This window comes from Aythya marila (genome assembly GCF_965140915.1).
Source record: "Aythya marila genome assembly, chromosome: 16".
In the NCBI taxonomy this organism is placed as follows: Eukaryota; Metazoa; Chordata; class Aves; order Anseriformes; family Anatidae; genus Aythya; species Aythya marila.
Genome location: NC_139057.1, coordinates 15,076,167 through 15,092,798, shown reverse-complemented (window position 1 = coordinate 15,092,798; position 16,632 = coordinate 15,076,167). Strand labels below are relative to the sequence as shown.

The window sequence follows — 16,632 nt, the reverse complement described above, 5'->3', positions numbered from 1 at the left end:
CAACTTCTAGGAATGTTACGTTTGTGTATTTTTCCCATAAGACAGACAAATCTGTTAAGCATAAGAGGGTTACATTTGTAGTAATCAAAGAAAATCATAGGCTTTGGTTGGATTAAACAGCGGGAGGTTTCAAATCAGCCAGGAAATCACAAAGTAAGCTGAAAAGGAGTTTGCCAAGCGTTTTTGATTCATTCTGGGCATCACATAGCAACAGTTTCCATAACTGTCAGCATTTTCAAAGGAGCAATGTCATTATTTCAGCCACAACAATGTTCTGAAATTCAAGAGGCTATTAACAATACACAGAGAATAAACACCAGCCCTTTCCTCCCTATGTGAAGAAGCCTCCATTTGCTGCCTACGCACATTTTGCAGATAGCATCTAACAAAGGCTTTCTGCATATAACATTTCACTGTCAGATTATTAATTTCTTATTTATATAAAGACTTAAGATTACCTGTCATATTCAAAGATACATTAGATACAGTTACTTCAAGGAGAAGTTTCAGTTTATATTACTATTGTTTATCTTAATAACCTACCCTGCTGCTCTGTTGCACGCACAAAAATAACAGTAGATATTTGCCAAGTAGGAGATTAATTTATCAGGAAATTGTGTTTGGGAAGAAGAAAATAGCTGAGTATCTGCTATTTTTTCCTGTTTTACTGTGTTACCGTCTTGGCTTGCAGTTTTTGCGTAGACCAAGTTTATTACTTTGAAAGAAAAGGGAAGCCTTAACAAATCACATAGGAAAAGTAATTTTTAATATTTTAGACTCTGCGTGTGGTGTGTTTGAACTAGGATAGGAAGAAACTCATAAAAGGGGTTCTCAGCCTTAAGGAATTAAAAAAAAAAAAAAGGAATATTTATGGTAGGTTAAAATAATATTTCTTGTAAATATAAGCTATAAATACAGCTTCCTAGTGAGCTGGTGATACAAGGAGTCAACATCATGATAAAAATATTCCAAAATAAATCTTTTGTTTAGAACCAGTTAGCTTAGAGTGAGGTAATTATGCACAGAAGAGCAATCTCTGAAACTGACAACCACGTGAAATAATGGTCAATGAGTAATATTTCTCCTCATAACTTCAATGGTTGCAACATTATGAGTACTTAGAGGGTCTGTGAGGTTCCAGGAAGACATTGAATCCAGCTTTTGGGATTTTTGCAGGAAGTTTAATTATTTGTTTTTAGTTTGAACTCATCAATTCAGAATATGGAAGTTTCTTACGATCACAATACAGTTGGTGGCTTGAAAGTATCTACAAAATACAGTCCTGTTTCCCCTCACCCCTGCTTTTCTTGGCAGGTCTTTAAAATCTGGCCATGCATCTATCTACTTCTGCTTGCCATGAGCTCACATTCAGTTTGATATCACCAGGTAGGGTGCCTGTGCATCCCCCTAAACTAAAGTATTAAAGTAGCCAGTCATGTTTAATTCGGAAAAAAAAAAAAGCTGTTAAACAACATAGCAGAACCTTCTCAGCAAGTTTTATAGTTATTGTCAAATAGCCTTTACTGTGCTAATGTGGGCAGAATGAAAGCAAAGCAATAACGTGTAGAAGGAAACTCTACCTGTACTATGTGCTCTTTATCCAAATGATACATCCCATTTGTGAAGTTAGACACCGAGGCTAGTCTCTTGGCCTTGAAATGTATCTGTTAGTCTGAAGACATTGCAAAAATGCTTACACTCTTAATAGGTTTTAGTTCCCTCAGAGCTTTTTCCTGCCATCTTACACGTGGAATGTGAAAGAATAGACTTCTCCAAACTAAATCTAATATTTTCTTGTGTACTTCAGAGAGCATGTCCTATAGTGTTGATCAAACAGAAATTGTTATACATCGTCACGTTTTTTCTCTACACTGCTTAAGTATTCTGCTTTTCTCATTACTTCTTAGCACTCCTAGTTATAACTATGCTCCAAACCCAGACAAGCACTGGATAATGAGGTATACAGGTCCCATGAAACCTATACACATGGAGTTCACTAACATGTTGCAGAGAAAGCGCCTTCAAACACTCATGTCTGTGGATGACTCTATGGAGATGGTAAGATTATTAGTCACTTTTTAAATCAGTAAGTGCTTACTTCTTGAATTAAACTCTAAACAGTGCTGTATATGAAGATAAGGGGGCTGTATATGGAGATAAGAGGGGGAGGAGGACTGCTGCAGTTTTTAAATAGTGTGTTATCCTTTCACTGCTGAGGATGTTGTCTCTGTCAACATATAAGGATCCTCATCTCCTAACTACAGGCACTGTGAGTTGGGTGCTTTAAGTGAACTATTTTTTTGCTATATAGTCATTACTGATTGAGGGGAAGAGGAGAGGGATCACATGAAAAAAATTGTCCTAATTTTTAAATATTCTGGTAGTGAAAAGTCATCCAACAACCTGTTGAAAAATATGTACTTAACTTATGTGGGTCTATTTTGGTTCTGTAACACTCGATTTCTGAGGGGGGGGGAGGGGGGAAAGGTGCTACAGCAGGATTAGCCAGAACAATTCCATTATAAATCAGGCCCAGCATGTTAAATATTAAAAGTAAATACATATATAGGTAGATTCTATTTTATTTTTAAATTAAGTCTGTATTTTGTAACAATTAAATTTCTTAGTGCAAGTTGGGAGTCTTGAACAGAAATATCTGAATTAGCAAAAAGATACTGCAAAAAAGGTTGGATTTGTTTCCAGTCATAAGAAGGCAGATTTAAAAGTGTTGTAATTTTCTGCTTATCTCTTGGTATTCTTAATCAAAATGGTGGAAGATTCAAATAAGAGTCCTGTAAGGCAAAGATGAAGTATCTGAATGGCATTGCATGAACTTGTTAGTAATGTCTTATAATTACTGATTCAGGCAAGTAATTTTCTTAATGAACCTTCTTAGACAGATCAGATATCAGCATTTGGGGAGATTAGCTATTTTACTACAATATTTTGATTTTCTGTGTAGTGAAATGTTTTCACTTTGGATTAATTTATTAAACATATGTTTCACTGCATACAAAATCAGTTGTAATGCCCAAGTTGGTGTGAGCTTTTCAACTGAATTATATGTATCTAATAGGCTTTCAAAATTAAAGCGAAAACAAGGGCAACAATAAAAAAAAATGCAAAAAAAAGTTTCTTTTCTTCCATGCTGATTAGTCTTGAATGTGTAAGGCATCACTATGGTGGTGCCCCCCCACCTTTGGATCTTTGCAAGTGAAAATACCACATAAAATATTGATCTGTAGTGCTCAGGTTGGTACATTTCACTTAAAGATTCTAGTATAAATCCAAAGAAGCAACTACAAATAGAGTTAAAGCTTCACTTAATTCCTTATGTTAGTTCTCCGGCTAGTGGGACTGAATGGTGTTCATCTGGAAGACATTTTACAGATATTCTGCATAATGGGGACTCATTTGTCTGAAGGCAAGATCGTTAAATGTTGCTTAAATAAGTGTGAGATGCAAAATGCTGTCATTTTATTAAAATTATTTGCTGGTGGGAAAAGATAAAGGTGAAGAGAGAACTTAAAATGCTCATCACCTTGAAGCTCTCATCTCTGTTACCAGATAGTATCAAATACATATTTTGACAGTTCTCATGCAAAATGCTGAACACAAACACTTTTGAAAATATGGGATGTGAATGCATTTACCTAAAAACAGAAAACAGGGATTTGCCCTGTAATACATAGCCTCAATATTTAGTTAGTAACATTTTTGTGATTATAGATTATTTGGAATAGATCATTACAATGAATCAGTGGCATCCTGAACTGTTGCTATTTATTTGTAGATTACACATAGTCAGAAAATTGTATCCAATATTCTGTATACAATACTATTCAATGAAACAAACATCATGTTTTATTTTGCTTTTTTTTCAGATTTACAATGCATTGGTTGAAACAGGTGAACTGGACAATACCTATATAATATACACAGCAGACCATGGCTATCATATTGGCCAGTTTGGGCTGGTGAAAGGAAAGTCCATGCCATATGAGTTTGATATCAGAGTTCCTTTCTATGTCCGAGGGCCAAATGTGGAAGCTGGGTCCTTGTAAGTTCTTTGCTTGTATGTCTCTATGTGCATGTCTTAACCAGAAAAATCCTTGATGTTCACATCTCTGGTCATATTGACCTGGCATCCAACTGGAGGCATCTGTCCTTTAAATGCCTCCAGGGATGGTGACTCAGCCACTTCCCTCGGTAGCCTGTTCCAGTGCTTCACAACCCCTTCAGTGAAGAAATATCTCCTAGTATCAAACCTAAACCTCCCCTGGTACAACTTGAGGCCATTTCCTCTTGTCCTATCACTTGTTGTTTGGGAGATGAGACCAACCCCCACCTGGCTACAACATCCTTTGTGGATGTAGCTGAAAAAGCCACTGGGAAATAAATAGGTCCATTCTAGGAAACATTTACTTGTTTCATATTGAGGGATGCAAATAATGCATGTATCTATGGTATTTTCAAGGTAAAAAATGTATGATACAATGTTCACTTGCTACAGTGGTAATTATTGTTGGGCATTAATTAAAACACTTAGGGAAGCCACTTGTTTCAACTTAGGAAGAAGAATGCACATAATAGCTTATCCACAATTATCATCCACAGATCTTCTGTGGTTCATCCTTTGAGATTACATGGTTAGGGTTGTTTGTCAGATGCATGCGAGCATGCAGAATATTGCTGTTAATTAAAATGGTAGCTTTGATCAGCTAAGAAATTATGTAAATACACTTTCTAAGCAATTATTTCAATAGCAAATATTTGCACTTAAGTAATGATTTTGGACAGAGTGCCATAATTTACTGCCTTTTATTTATATCAATGTGCATGTTTTAGCATAATTAACAAGCACACAGTCTTCTACATGCCATATTTTTCATTACTGCAGAGGAACAGATCTAGCATGTAATACAGTGGCAAAAAAAAATTAAAAATCAATTTGTTGGTTAAATTCACTGATTCATATTATCAGTAGGCACAAAATGTTACATCCTGTAGATACTGCAGTTCGTGCAATTTATTTACAGCAGTTATGCATGTGAAATAAACAATGGAGAATAACAGTTCTGATAGTAGTTAAACTGAATTTTAGGCATGATTTAATTTCCAGCACTGTGTATTCAACTAATGATTTCAGTTGAAGTTGTAAGGTACTGAAATCCACCTGCCCCACTTCTCCCTCCCATCCCCCCCCGAAGTTAGCTCTAAACTTTGAAGCACACAACTTCCTATCAGAAGGATAGGAGTGAATAACATCACTGGGATAAGAATAGGGAGTGTATTATGTAGGGAAATAGCAGGCTGATCTAATGGGAGGTGACATAAGGGAGAAAGTGAAGCCAAGAGTTTGAGAGGAGGAGTGCAAATAGAATTTAGAATGAAGTAGATCAGGAAAAAGAAAAGACGTGGCAGGGGAGCAGGAGTATTCTGAAAGAGGAACATCTGGGGAGCCAATGAGTACACCAGAGACTGTGACTGACACCTGTGCTAAGCAGAAGATGCAATACTCTGCTGAAAAATGTTGCTAAAATTCTATAATATGGAGATGAAATGTAGGTGCAGTGAGTCTATTGAAATCCTAGGTATACTTGGATCACTTCCTGTAAAGTTAAAAGTGATAAAGGATAAGAAGTATTTCACTGTCAAAGCTTGCCTTTTGGTTTACATGGTGTCAGGACTGCCTACACAATGGACTGGAGTGCAGGGAAGGAATTCCTTAGGTGGAATTAAAAATATTAATCCAGCACTGAAAGAAGTTTGTCTGCAGCAGCAGAGACTTTCCAGTGAGCTGGATTAGCATCCTACGGACTCGCTCTACTTCCCATGAGCTGCTGTTTTGGTCTCCATAGAGAGGCAAAGCTAATATGGCCAAAGTGGGGTAAGCTAGCTTTTCTGCAATGTGCCATGCTAGAGGCCAGCCGGCTTCAATCTTCACTGGTTCAAGGATCTTCACACCTAGACATTCATAAAACCTTTGAAATCTTCCTATTGAACTCATTTTTGTTTTTTTTGAGGGGTCTCTAAAGATAAAATATAGATGCATAGTTCTGTTAGAATCTGAGGAGTCAGCCTAACAGGCTGGCAGAACAGAGCCCATCGCAGTTCAGTGATTAGGAAGAACAGGATAAAATAGCTTGAAGGGAATATATCAGCTAATAAATTGATCCTTCCTTTCAGACTGATTTTCTTTAAATGTTAAAACCTCAATCATCCATGTTTTCTGTGGACCTTATGTTTTCCCTGCAGAGTAATTGCCATGACTCCCTTTTGATACCAACGAAGATTTAATAGCAGTCACTGTAGCAAGTCATTACTAAGCTCTCATTTCTATTACCAAATATGCTACACCACAATTATTAGTAATTAAAATCAAATTAGGTACATCAATTTAATTCATCATCCGTGCTCTTGTCAGTGCCTGTTTGCTTGCTTGCTCAAAAATGTAGTAATTTTTAAATGGTGTCTCATTAACTAGTGTGAATTTAGCAGCTTTTTTCTGTCCTGGATTTTGAGCTAAAATTCTGCATTGACACACACGTATAGCAGCCCATCTGGTCCCAATCCTTCTTTCGTGCCTGCAAATCATGGCATGGTTGTTCTTTATGTTCAGTGCTGTAGAAGATCGTCTCTGTAGCAGTATGCTCACTTTTTTCCCCAGTTTTTTTAAATTGACTGACTGCCTTTATATTTGTTTTTTAAAAAATAACACACAGCTAATAAACTATATATGTGTGTGTGTATATATATATATATATATATATATATATATATACATATATATGTAATGTTGTGAATAATAAGACATCACCTCAATAGATGTATTTGAAATAAGCTTTACGGAAGCAACATAAACTTAGAGCACTTCTCAGCTAGACCCAGAATAAAAGAAGTCACCTGGCAGAAAGTGGGGCATTCTTCCAGCCACTGAATGCTGGATTGTGCAACGAGATGCTCTGAGCCATGAGCCCACTCATATTCAGCCGTGGCAGTTCAAGGCATTTAGGGGTGGGAACTGTCTGTACTTCTTCAGAGCTGATGCCAATGTTTGAATTGAATTTTAAGCCAGTTTATGTTCAAATGTTGCCCTGTTAACTGTGATAGCTGAGAAGCACATGCCACTGCTTAAAGAAACAGGGCATGGCAAACACTCTGAACTTTGACAATCAGAGCTGTTTTGAAGTGGTTGCAGAATGGATAGTTGTGAATTTGGGAAGACTGATATTATTTAATTTAAAGATTTTTTTAAATTATTATTTTATTTTGCTCTATAAGTGTTTCCTCTTTGCTTTTTCTTTCCCATTTTGTCTCCCATTCTACGTTAACAGCAGCTTCCAGTTCTTTCAGTTCTCTGCAGTAGTATCTTGAAATATGTTTCTCCTCATGTTCTGATCAGAACATGCTTTATGTGATATGAGATACAGTACTTATTTCTATGTTATTTTTTGATATAGATAATGCATATGCTGCCTGCCAAATTTACCTTTTAATCAAGTCATCAACATATTTGGCAGACACTTTGCTGTGAGACACCAAAGGAGTTTTTCCAATGCTTTCTTATGTTTCAAAAGAGTTTTTAACCTCTTTTGCAATGATTAACTATTTTTTTTTGCTTTGTGAACTACTTTGCATTCTCAAAAATGCTTTGTAGTAAAGTTTTATATCTTTATATTAGTTCCTCTTGAGATTATGCAACTTACCTATATTTAACATTCTAATCCTTTCACAGAACTTCATGGTTCTGGATTTGTGTCGTCTTTTCTTTGCTTGTGTCACAAAATAAGATTTTTCAGATCTGTGTTCTCTGTGGATGAGCTGTAGTTGCTTTAGTTGCTTGGTGTCATTGCAGATCCTTTAAACCAGGTTCTTACATATGTTTTTCCAGGAATCCTCACATTGTGTTGAACATCGATCTCGCACCTACAATTCTAGATATTGCTGGATTGGATATTCCGTCTGATATGGATGGTAAATCCATTCTAAAACTTCTGGATTCTGAGAGACCAGTGAATAGGTAAGAAAAGGAAATAGTCATGAAAAAACGCATGCTTGCAAAGGAAATTGGATTAAGTATTCATCAGTGTGCAGCAAACTTAAAATTAATAAAACTATAATCTGAAAATCTAAAGACATATTGGACAATATGTGGATGACTCTTTTCATTTTGTAAGGTTCATATATTAGGTATTTGGCATGTATGGCATCTGGATATACTAAAAGTAGCATGTGTAGTGGTGGGTGGGCCACACATGATGAGGGTCTTTAGCTATCTGAGTTACAGATTTTAAATGTCTCTGGCATCATTTGTAGCAAAGCATTTCATATTGAATAAATTGTAGAATAATTGAGTTGAAAGGGTTGGTTGTGTATCAGGCTATAATATAAAGATACTAGCATTCAGAATTGCAAAGTTATTATTTATCATCAATACTTTCATTGGAAAAAGATGGGGAAGAGAATTAGACTGGATGCTTGCTAGAGAAAATCAGCAGCTAGTATAAAAGAAAAAGGGAAAAAGGAGATTTGCTTTATAAGTAGTTGTATAGAGAGAGGGGGGAAGGAGCAGCAGCTTTAGAATAGGATAGTTTGGGGGTGGTGTGGAGGTTAAGAGTACAAACTGGATTCAGGAAATCCTGATTTAATTTGTGATCCTTCGTGATCAAGGACAATTCAGTTAATCCTCTGTGCTTTAAAAGTGCTTATGTTGAAATAGTTGTACTGTGTGAATCTGTTGTTGATTTTGTCCCTGTGAGAACAAATCTGTCCTATGTTTGTTCATGATTTGCACTGGAGAGGCTTATGTGCCTGCTTCATAAAGCTGGATGTCCCCTTGAGAGGTTATTGTCATGGTTCTCATCTGAATTAGGAGTAGGAGAGGAAACCAGGGCATTATTTGATGACTGTTTTTTTTGGAAATTGTTTCTTTCTCTCCTCATCTCCTCCCAGGTTCCATTTAAAGAAAAAGATGAAAGTGTGGAGAGACTCATTCCTAGTGGAGAGAGGGTAAGGAAAGCGTTAATCACAAAGCTCAGTCTTTTTAAACAGAAGGATACTGAATAGCTAGAGCCAAAGCAGCACTCTACCACAGACCTAAAGCCATTTAGCTGTGCCAGCAGGGACACGGCTGCAGTATGCCTAATGGCAGTGATTGTGTGATAGGAGGGAACGTATGGCCTCTGCCTACAGCCTACCTAAATGTGCTGTTGGGGTGGGGGAAGGGGAGTTTTACTTGCATTGGGAGATGGAAAGGCATCCCATTTCCTTTTAAGTGCTACCCCCACCCTCCTACTTATATCATGAGAGTAAGAATAACCTTTCCTCTCTGCGTGATCATCTGCTGGCCATTCCCTCTGTGCCTCTCTGCCTTCATACCTAATGCTGGGCATGAAGGTTTGGCAAAGTGCAGCCCTGTGTAGTGAGGATGTGGTCTCTTAATGAACGCTGTTGTTATTGCCTGCCAATCAGATGTGCAATACATTGCCCTGGTTTTGTATGCTCCCTGAGCATGATATGAATAACTTCTGTATTATCAGAGATGATGAGAAGGGCTAGTTTCTACTGGGCTATTAAGATCTCACCACCAGCAATGCTGGAATCCTAGCAGATAGCATACATCTCTATGCCTTATCAGCATACAGTATGTTTATCATAGAATCTATGCAAAAATAAATGCGTGGTTTTTCTTTTTGTTTGTTTTGTTTTGTTTTTTCCACTCCAGTAAACTACTGCATAAGAGAGAGAATGAGAAGGTAGATGCCCAGGAAGAAAACTTTCTGCCCAAATACCAGCGTGTGAAAGACCTCTGTCAGAGAGCTGAGTATCAAACAGCTTGTGAACAGCTTGGCCAGGTAGGGCAGACTGAAAGGAAGGAGTTGTAGATGAGCTAAGCTTAACACCTTAACTATGACATTGTCATTCTCCTTGTTGTCAGTGCCAGCTTATAAATCAAATGGTTCATTTTGTGGCCTCTGCTCAAAACCATATTACAGCATTTATGAGATTGACTGTCAGTCAGGAAATTGCTGATTCAAATGTCTCTGCATTGATTCCTGCCTACTGTTAAGAGAACTGCCTAGATTGTTTTAATATTATATTCCCTAAATTGAATGCGTGTGGGATTCTTCAGTGATTAAAAGCAACAATGAACCTAACAAATTGGCCTCTTCCACATGCATATAGCTCACTTTTCTTTGAATTTTTAATTTAATTCATTTTATTATTTGGAATTATGTGTAATAACAGAAAATTAGTGTCTTGTGAATTCAGTATATCCCTCCTGTTAACAAAAATATACTGTGAAAGCAAACAAGCATTAAAAGAAATTCAGGAAATAAAGAATTGTAGTATCAGTGCATGATCTTGGCCTAGGAGAAGGTTTTGCAACATTACCAGAGCAATGCAAAGGCATAGCAAAGCTGTGTCCAGTGACTCCACTTCTGTGCAGATATTTCCCCTCTTGGGGTAATTACCATCCTCTGGAAACACAGGAAAACTGTCATAGTAAGTCAGTCTGGGAAATATTTATGTTCCTGTAGAAATGAGCTGAATGTCTCACCAAGACTATTGTCAGTAATGAGCCATTCAGGCTCCAGTAGTTCAGTTTCTACTGTTGGAGGGCCAGCTTCCTTCTTCTGGTTCCACAGATCATGTAGTTCAGTGCATCTGTGAAGTGAGTCCACCGCTCTTTAGGTGCTTGGATTCAATGTATATGCACAAGCATTTTCCAGATGCTCTTTTCCTCCTGTGGCTTCTTTGTCAGATTCAGCACACAAAGAGATTGTAGTTTCCCTCTTCTTGCTAGAAGTCCTGAACTTAAAAAAGTACTTCTGTGCTGTAGTTTGTCACCAGGTATCTTGAGCTGATATTTTAGAAGGGTGAGAGCAAGCAATTTTTTTTTGAAAGTTCAATATTCTTTGAGAAACTGAGGGAAGAGTTTTCATTTCTGCTAGAAGATCATCTATTACGTTGTTTAGGGGAAATCCAGCTTTTCTTTTTCCATCAGTATTGTCTCTTTGAGGAATGTTTCAACTTCCTTTTGTCTTCATGTCCCCAATTATTTTGAACATTATTGTAAGAACAGAGGTGAAGAGAGACTTTCCAAGTCCATGTTGTCACTGAAGCTGTCTCTTTGCATAAGATAGCTTAGCTACATTCAGGCTTTCTTACACTAATTACCATGTCTTAGTTACGGAAGAAAGAGGGAAGGCCCTGTATTGTCTACGTATATTCACAGCCTTGTTTTCTTCTGTGGATAATAAAATATCTTTGGCGTCTGTAAGAAGTGGGGATAAAATGTCAACTCTGTAGTCAGAATTGCCAATAAATTCCAAAGTGAAGGTGTGCTAATAAGAGATGTGTGTGCTGCATCCTTATAGTCAGGAGACAGCAGAATTATTGTTTTGAGCGGTTCAGCCAGACGTAATTGGAAGTGATAGGATGAAATTGAGCAAAAAATAAATTCAAGTTGGACATCAGGAAAAATTGCCTAACAATCAAGTCAATTAGAGTCTGGGAAGGGCTCTCAAGGGAGTCTCAATCCATCTAACCCCTGCTCTAGAGAATATATCCTAGTACTCTGTCTAGACAGCAGGAATAGTGGGAGATGAATGTACTTATTTGAGGGTAAACTGTCCCTAAACGTGGGTGCCCCCAAAAGTCTTTTCAGAGTGAAGCAAGACTAACTTCCCAAATGACAAATGGTTGTTGTCTGTTTGCTGTTGCTATTCACAGCTCTGCATAGTAAGTAGAAAGAGCGCAAATGAATAACATACTGCTGTCAGTTGAATTTATGATATCCAGATACAGTGGTTATATTACAGACATCTCCTCATCTTGCAGGATACTTATTAGTATGCGTTTAACAGTATCCAGAGTGTTAGTGCAAAAAGTGAATTTTTACATCCAGATCTAAAGAGAAGTCTGGGTCAGAATTCAGGTGAAAGCTTGCAGAAGTCATTGGGATTTTTCATCTTGACTCAAAGAAGTTTTGGGGACCTGCTAGTCCATGCACAGAGGATTCTGAGCAGTGCCAGGGAACCTAAAGTGTGAATAGGAGATGAAACACAGAGGACAAAGACTCAGGAGAGGAATGAGTAGTAAGGAACAAGGACAGAGTTATGAGTAAGGGAAAAGTAAGGAAAGCTTTGAATGTGATATGAAGAGTTTGAAATTCCCTGTGCAAATTTGTGAATACCAGTTCTATCACTACAAAACGCTCTTCCTTTGCAAATCTCAGTCATCCTTCTTGACCTATAATCGTTTTGATAAGAGAACGCCAGGATCATGGAGATGAGGCTATTCATGCTGTTTAAAACCTCGTTTCAGAGCCCATTATATGGGATTTTTTTTGCAAGACTAATATATGTAAATTCTCCTGAGTGCAAGGGGAATCTGTGTGTTGCCATGTTCTCTTTCTCAATTTGCGGAGTTTGGGCTGTGTTAGTTATTTGCATCCAACAAAGGATGAGTGTAGACTCAGGTGAAAGAGCAGCTCAGGATTTATATTCAGGGATATAAGAGAGATGAGTTCTTTCTTCCCATGTGAAATAAAAAACATTTCTCCCAGTACCTAATAGCTCCCTCACAAAATCTTTCTCTTCGGCGGAGTTTGGCTTTTCATTCTAAACTGGCTGGTAAGTGGAAGCTGACCCACTTTTATCTGTAGGCCTGCATTAATGTGATTTTGTGGAAGCCAATTATGATACTAGCATTGCTCTATAGAGTATTCCCAGCAACTCCTAGAGTATTCTCCAACAACAGCTGCACAAAATCTCCCTCTAAATCATTTGCCAACTTTATGCACATTTGCTAAACACGAAATACCTGCAGCACTGCTGACTGCTACAGGGAATCTGTGCTGTACATATAAAAGAATATGAAGTTTTTCTTCAGCAGGACATGGTATAGTACAATAATAACTGATAATTTAGTAAGAAAAGTAGCTGTCTGAATTTACATTATTTCCTTTTCAAATCCTTTCTTTTCCCCAAAACTCTATTTGTATCTAATACAAACAGAATTTTCTTATGTGACAGTTTTATTCAGGAGAAAATTCAAATTATGCAGATTTGCACTTGGTTTCCTGCAGATATTCTGCAAATGAAAGGTCTCATATACAGCCTTCCTTCTGACTGCTTCATTCTCTACCAGGATCAAGAAGGGATATTCTCTTTTGTAAGCGACATGAAGATATCATAAAAAAAAAGGTTCCACTGACTCCATTGTTCCCCTCAGTTCTCCAACATAGCATGGCATAGCAGCAATGAAAACTGTTACGATCAATATGTGCTTTCCTACAGCAGTTCATAAAGTGGTATCACCATTATCATCATTAGCCGCTGTCTAGTGCCAAGGGTGGAGCAGTAGGAAAAAATGGCTTATATTTTCTCCATTTGCTGAAGACTCTGTAGCTTGAACTTACATTAATCAAATCTTGGAAACTAAGTCACGTTTTATAAAGAATTTATTCTAAAACTGGGAAGAAAATTTTTGGTCTCTCTTGTGGTTCTCTAGTTCTTTTCTAGCTAGCAGGGATATCCTGAGGTTACTAAAGAACCTAGGTTCTCTTGGTAACAGTGAAGCATATCAAGCCAGCTAGATTCCAGATAACTTTTATAGCTCATTAGGGGATCTTTAGAGTTCCTGAATTCCACTGTGAGTTGCACGTGCTCAGCAACTTTCAGGATCTGGTTCTTAATCTGTGATTACAACAAGAAATGGCTTGTTGATAACTTCATACATTAAAAATTTTATCAGCCCACTGACTGATAACATTTAGGAGGCAACAAACCATGAAAATTAAAATCACGATGATTTATTAAGGGCTGTTATTCAAGGATTGTATTCCTTATCAAGAATTAGAATTAACAAAACTGTTTTCCTCCTTTAGGAAAGAAATAGCCAGAAATAGCCTGTAATGATTTCCAGAGGCTATTTTACTTAAAGGTTACTTTGCTTGTTGTTGTCGAAGAGATCCAAGTGATTTGCATCTCTTCTTAACAGAGACATTTAAACTCCCTGTCATTACAGTAGTGGATGATACAAGAAGCTTGCCAAAATAAATGCTAACATTTAATAAAATAAAAAATAAAAAATAATGTTCTAATATGCAATATGTGTGTAGCAAAGTAGTTTCGTTCAAAAGACAATAAGCTGGAGGCTGGGTATCTGGCTTCATTTAGTTAGGGACTCAGTGTGGGACCTCAGACAAATCCCGTTCCTACTTGGTGGTTCTATTGTGTTGTTTTTTTTTCCTCCACTACTAATCTAATTGCTGCTTAGGCTGCACACCCTCCTTAGCTTCCTCAATACCTAACACAGCAGCTGGGACCATTTGATACCACAGTCGAATTATTAGAGTAACAATAAGTGAATTCTGTAACTGTAACATTAAGTTTAGCTGAATACCTCATTTTTCATTTGCATGCTAGCTGATTGTCCCACCTGCCTCACTGCAGCTACAGCTTGTAGCATTAAAATATCCTTCTTTTCTGTTGATAATCTTGTGATTTTAAGGTTTGAGTGATAGATAGCATTTGACAACTGAAATTGAGCTGAGATCCCAGAGGTCCAAATCTCCAAAAATCATGAGCCAGGATAATGAAATAATGGCCAGTTGGAACAAAGACCAGACAGTACTGTTTATATACTGATACAATGGAGTAGAGAAAACTAAACTCATCCTTTGCCAATGGATACATTGGAAGAAGATAAAATGGGAAAAATAAATTGATAAAAGATTAAGAAAATAATACCTGTGGAGAAGAGCTAAGGAACTGGGTATATTCAGAAAAATAGCAGAGGAGGGAGGCATCTGTCGGCATGGATCTAAGAGATACTATACAAGAGGCACAAGCTAATCATCTCAGTCAACAAGAACAGAGGAATAGTAATGTGTATGAGAAAAACAATAGGAAATTCAGGTCAGATTGTTTCCTGAAACTTGTAATACCTGAGCTATAGGACAAGCTGCACAAAAGCAGCAGAATTGCCTCTGGTAGGAGAGGGGGCTTGCGTCTACGGAATTTGCTGTATTGTTTGGATTAGCTCAGTAAAAAATAACACAAGGAGCAAAACACAGCAAAGAAAAAGAGCCGACTAAACTAAACTGTACTGTTTCATACAAGAAAAATTGTATCCTAACGACTCATAGATCAATTTAGACTGGAAATTAGTCTATTTCCAGCCATTATAGCAATTTATTTCTAGCTCCCCATCCAATGTGGCAGCAAGGATGGGGTTCAGAAATATGTATGTAAACTGAAAATGGATGTTGCTGAAGTGTTTCTGTGGGATTGCTGGCAGTGAGAAAGGATTTTATTAGCCTGCAAAAATCTTGAATTCTGGAGTCTATATTCCTAAAACTGTTAGGGAGGGAGCCGTTCTGGCAGCTGACTGATCAGACAGTTTCACTTTTCACTTCTCTGTAAAAGGGAATGGAATCCCTTCCTCTTAACAAAAAGAGGAGCTGATGAGACACAGCGTGATGATTTAGGGCTCAGCTGTGAAAGCTGTATGTTTCTACTGGAAACTTTTCTTAGCAAGATTTGTGTGATCAGCCCTTTTCTCCCAAAGAAAACAATGTAAATTTAGAGAGATTCACTACGGGAAATGAGTGAATTGTATGAAAATTCTAACAAGGAAGGCCATGGCTATTTATTTCCGATTGGAACCTCAAGTAATGACTTTGAATTAACATCTGTGATTGCTCTAGTGGTAAGGAGACAGTGATGCACAGTAACGCAAAAAACACTTGATGGTGATGGGAGTTGTGAAGGAAATAATGGAAGGAAATATGTCTTTTTCCACTAATGGATCATTTGCATGTTCAAGGTGAATAGTGTTAGCAGAGGGAAACAGTATCTGGTCAGTCTGCAACTGCTGCTGTTAGATTCATGTTTCATAGTTGCTGAAGTCATCATTTGCTCTTGTTGATACATACAGCAGACAGTTTGGGTTGAAGGAGGGCAAATACGTGTTACAGACTGTCTTCTCTTTGCCTTTGCAGTGTACCTTTGTACAAGTTTTCTATTCAGTAATACTCATTTCTCCACTAACTATAGCTCAGGCTCTTCTGATTTGCACACAAGTAACAGTGAGTAGCACATGTTGTGCAGTGGGAAGTAGGGTAGGAGATGGGGTAGAAATGTTTGAACAAGCCCAACACAGTAGGTGGCAGAAAGCACAAGCACAGCAGCTCACTTGGCCTGCCTGAAGGTGGTGGGAAATCTCCAGCTGGAACAGGTTTAATGATTAAATGAGGTGTCTGGAAAGTTTCGCACAATGTGAGCCTGATGAACTTCAGGACATACTGCAAAAGTCATTTATCTGATGGCTGGAGTAACTGTTCTGCAAGGCACTACAGGAGGAAAGACAGGTTATCCCTTTGGGGTTTTGATATGAGCTGGAATAAAGACTGGGGGGGGGCGGAGCTTGGATTTTCCAGTGAGTTTTAGTTTACGTTAAACCACATGTTCCCTTTGAGGATATAGCTCTTGTGAGATAATACACACTATAGAACCTGAAAAGTTGGAGGCAAATGGTGAACTAAGGGCACTTTGTTTTCTTGGCTGGTTGTGTTAATCCACTATTTATATGTAATTACATTTTGCTGCTGGATGGTTA

The 16,632-nt window shown here is 37.7% G+C and overlaps 1 protein-coding gene across 13 annotated transcripts in view; it reads left to right on the top strand.

The window, feature by feature from the left end:
• SULF2 (sulfatase 2) overlaps positions 1-16,632 on the top strand; it is a 171,480-nt gene that overhangs the window by 128,898 nt on the left and 25,950 nt on the right. For all 13 annotated transcript variants that reach the window (XR_014318629.1, XR_014318630.1, XM_082773488.1 and 10 more), the window contains 5 exons: positions 1,908-2,058; positions 3,885-4,060; positions 7,895-8,023; positions 8,956-9,012; positions 9,728-9,857. Coding sequence is in view for 11 of the 13 variants with exons in the window: in XM_082773488.1 (XP_082629614.1) it covers positions 1,908-2,058; positions 3,885-4,060; positions 7,895-8,023; positions 8,956-9,012; positions 9,728-9,857 (643 nt within the window). In the remaining 2 variants the exon portion in view is untranslated. The remainder of the gene's footprint in view (positions 1-1,907; positions 2,059-3,884; positions 4,061-7,894; positions 8,024-8,955; positions 9,013-9,727; positions 9,858-16,632) is intronic.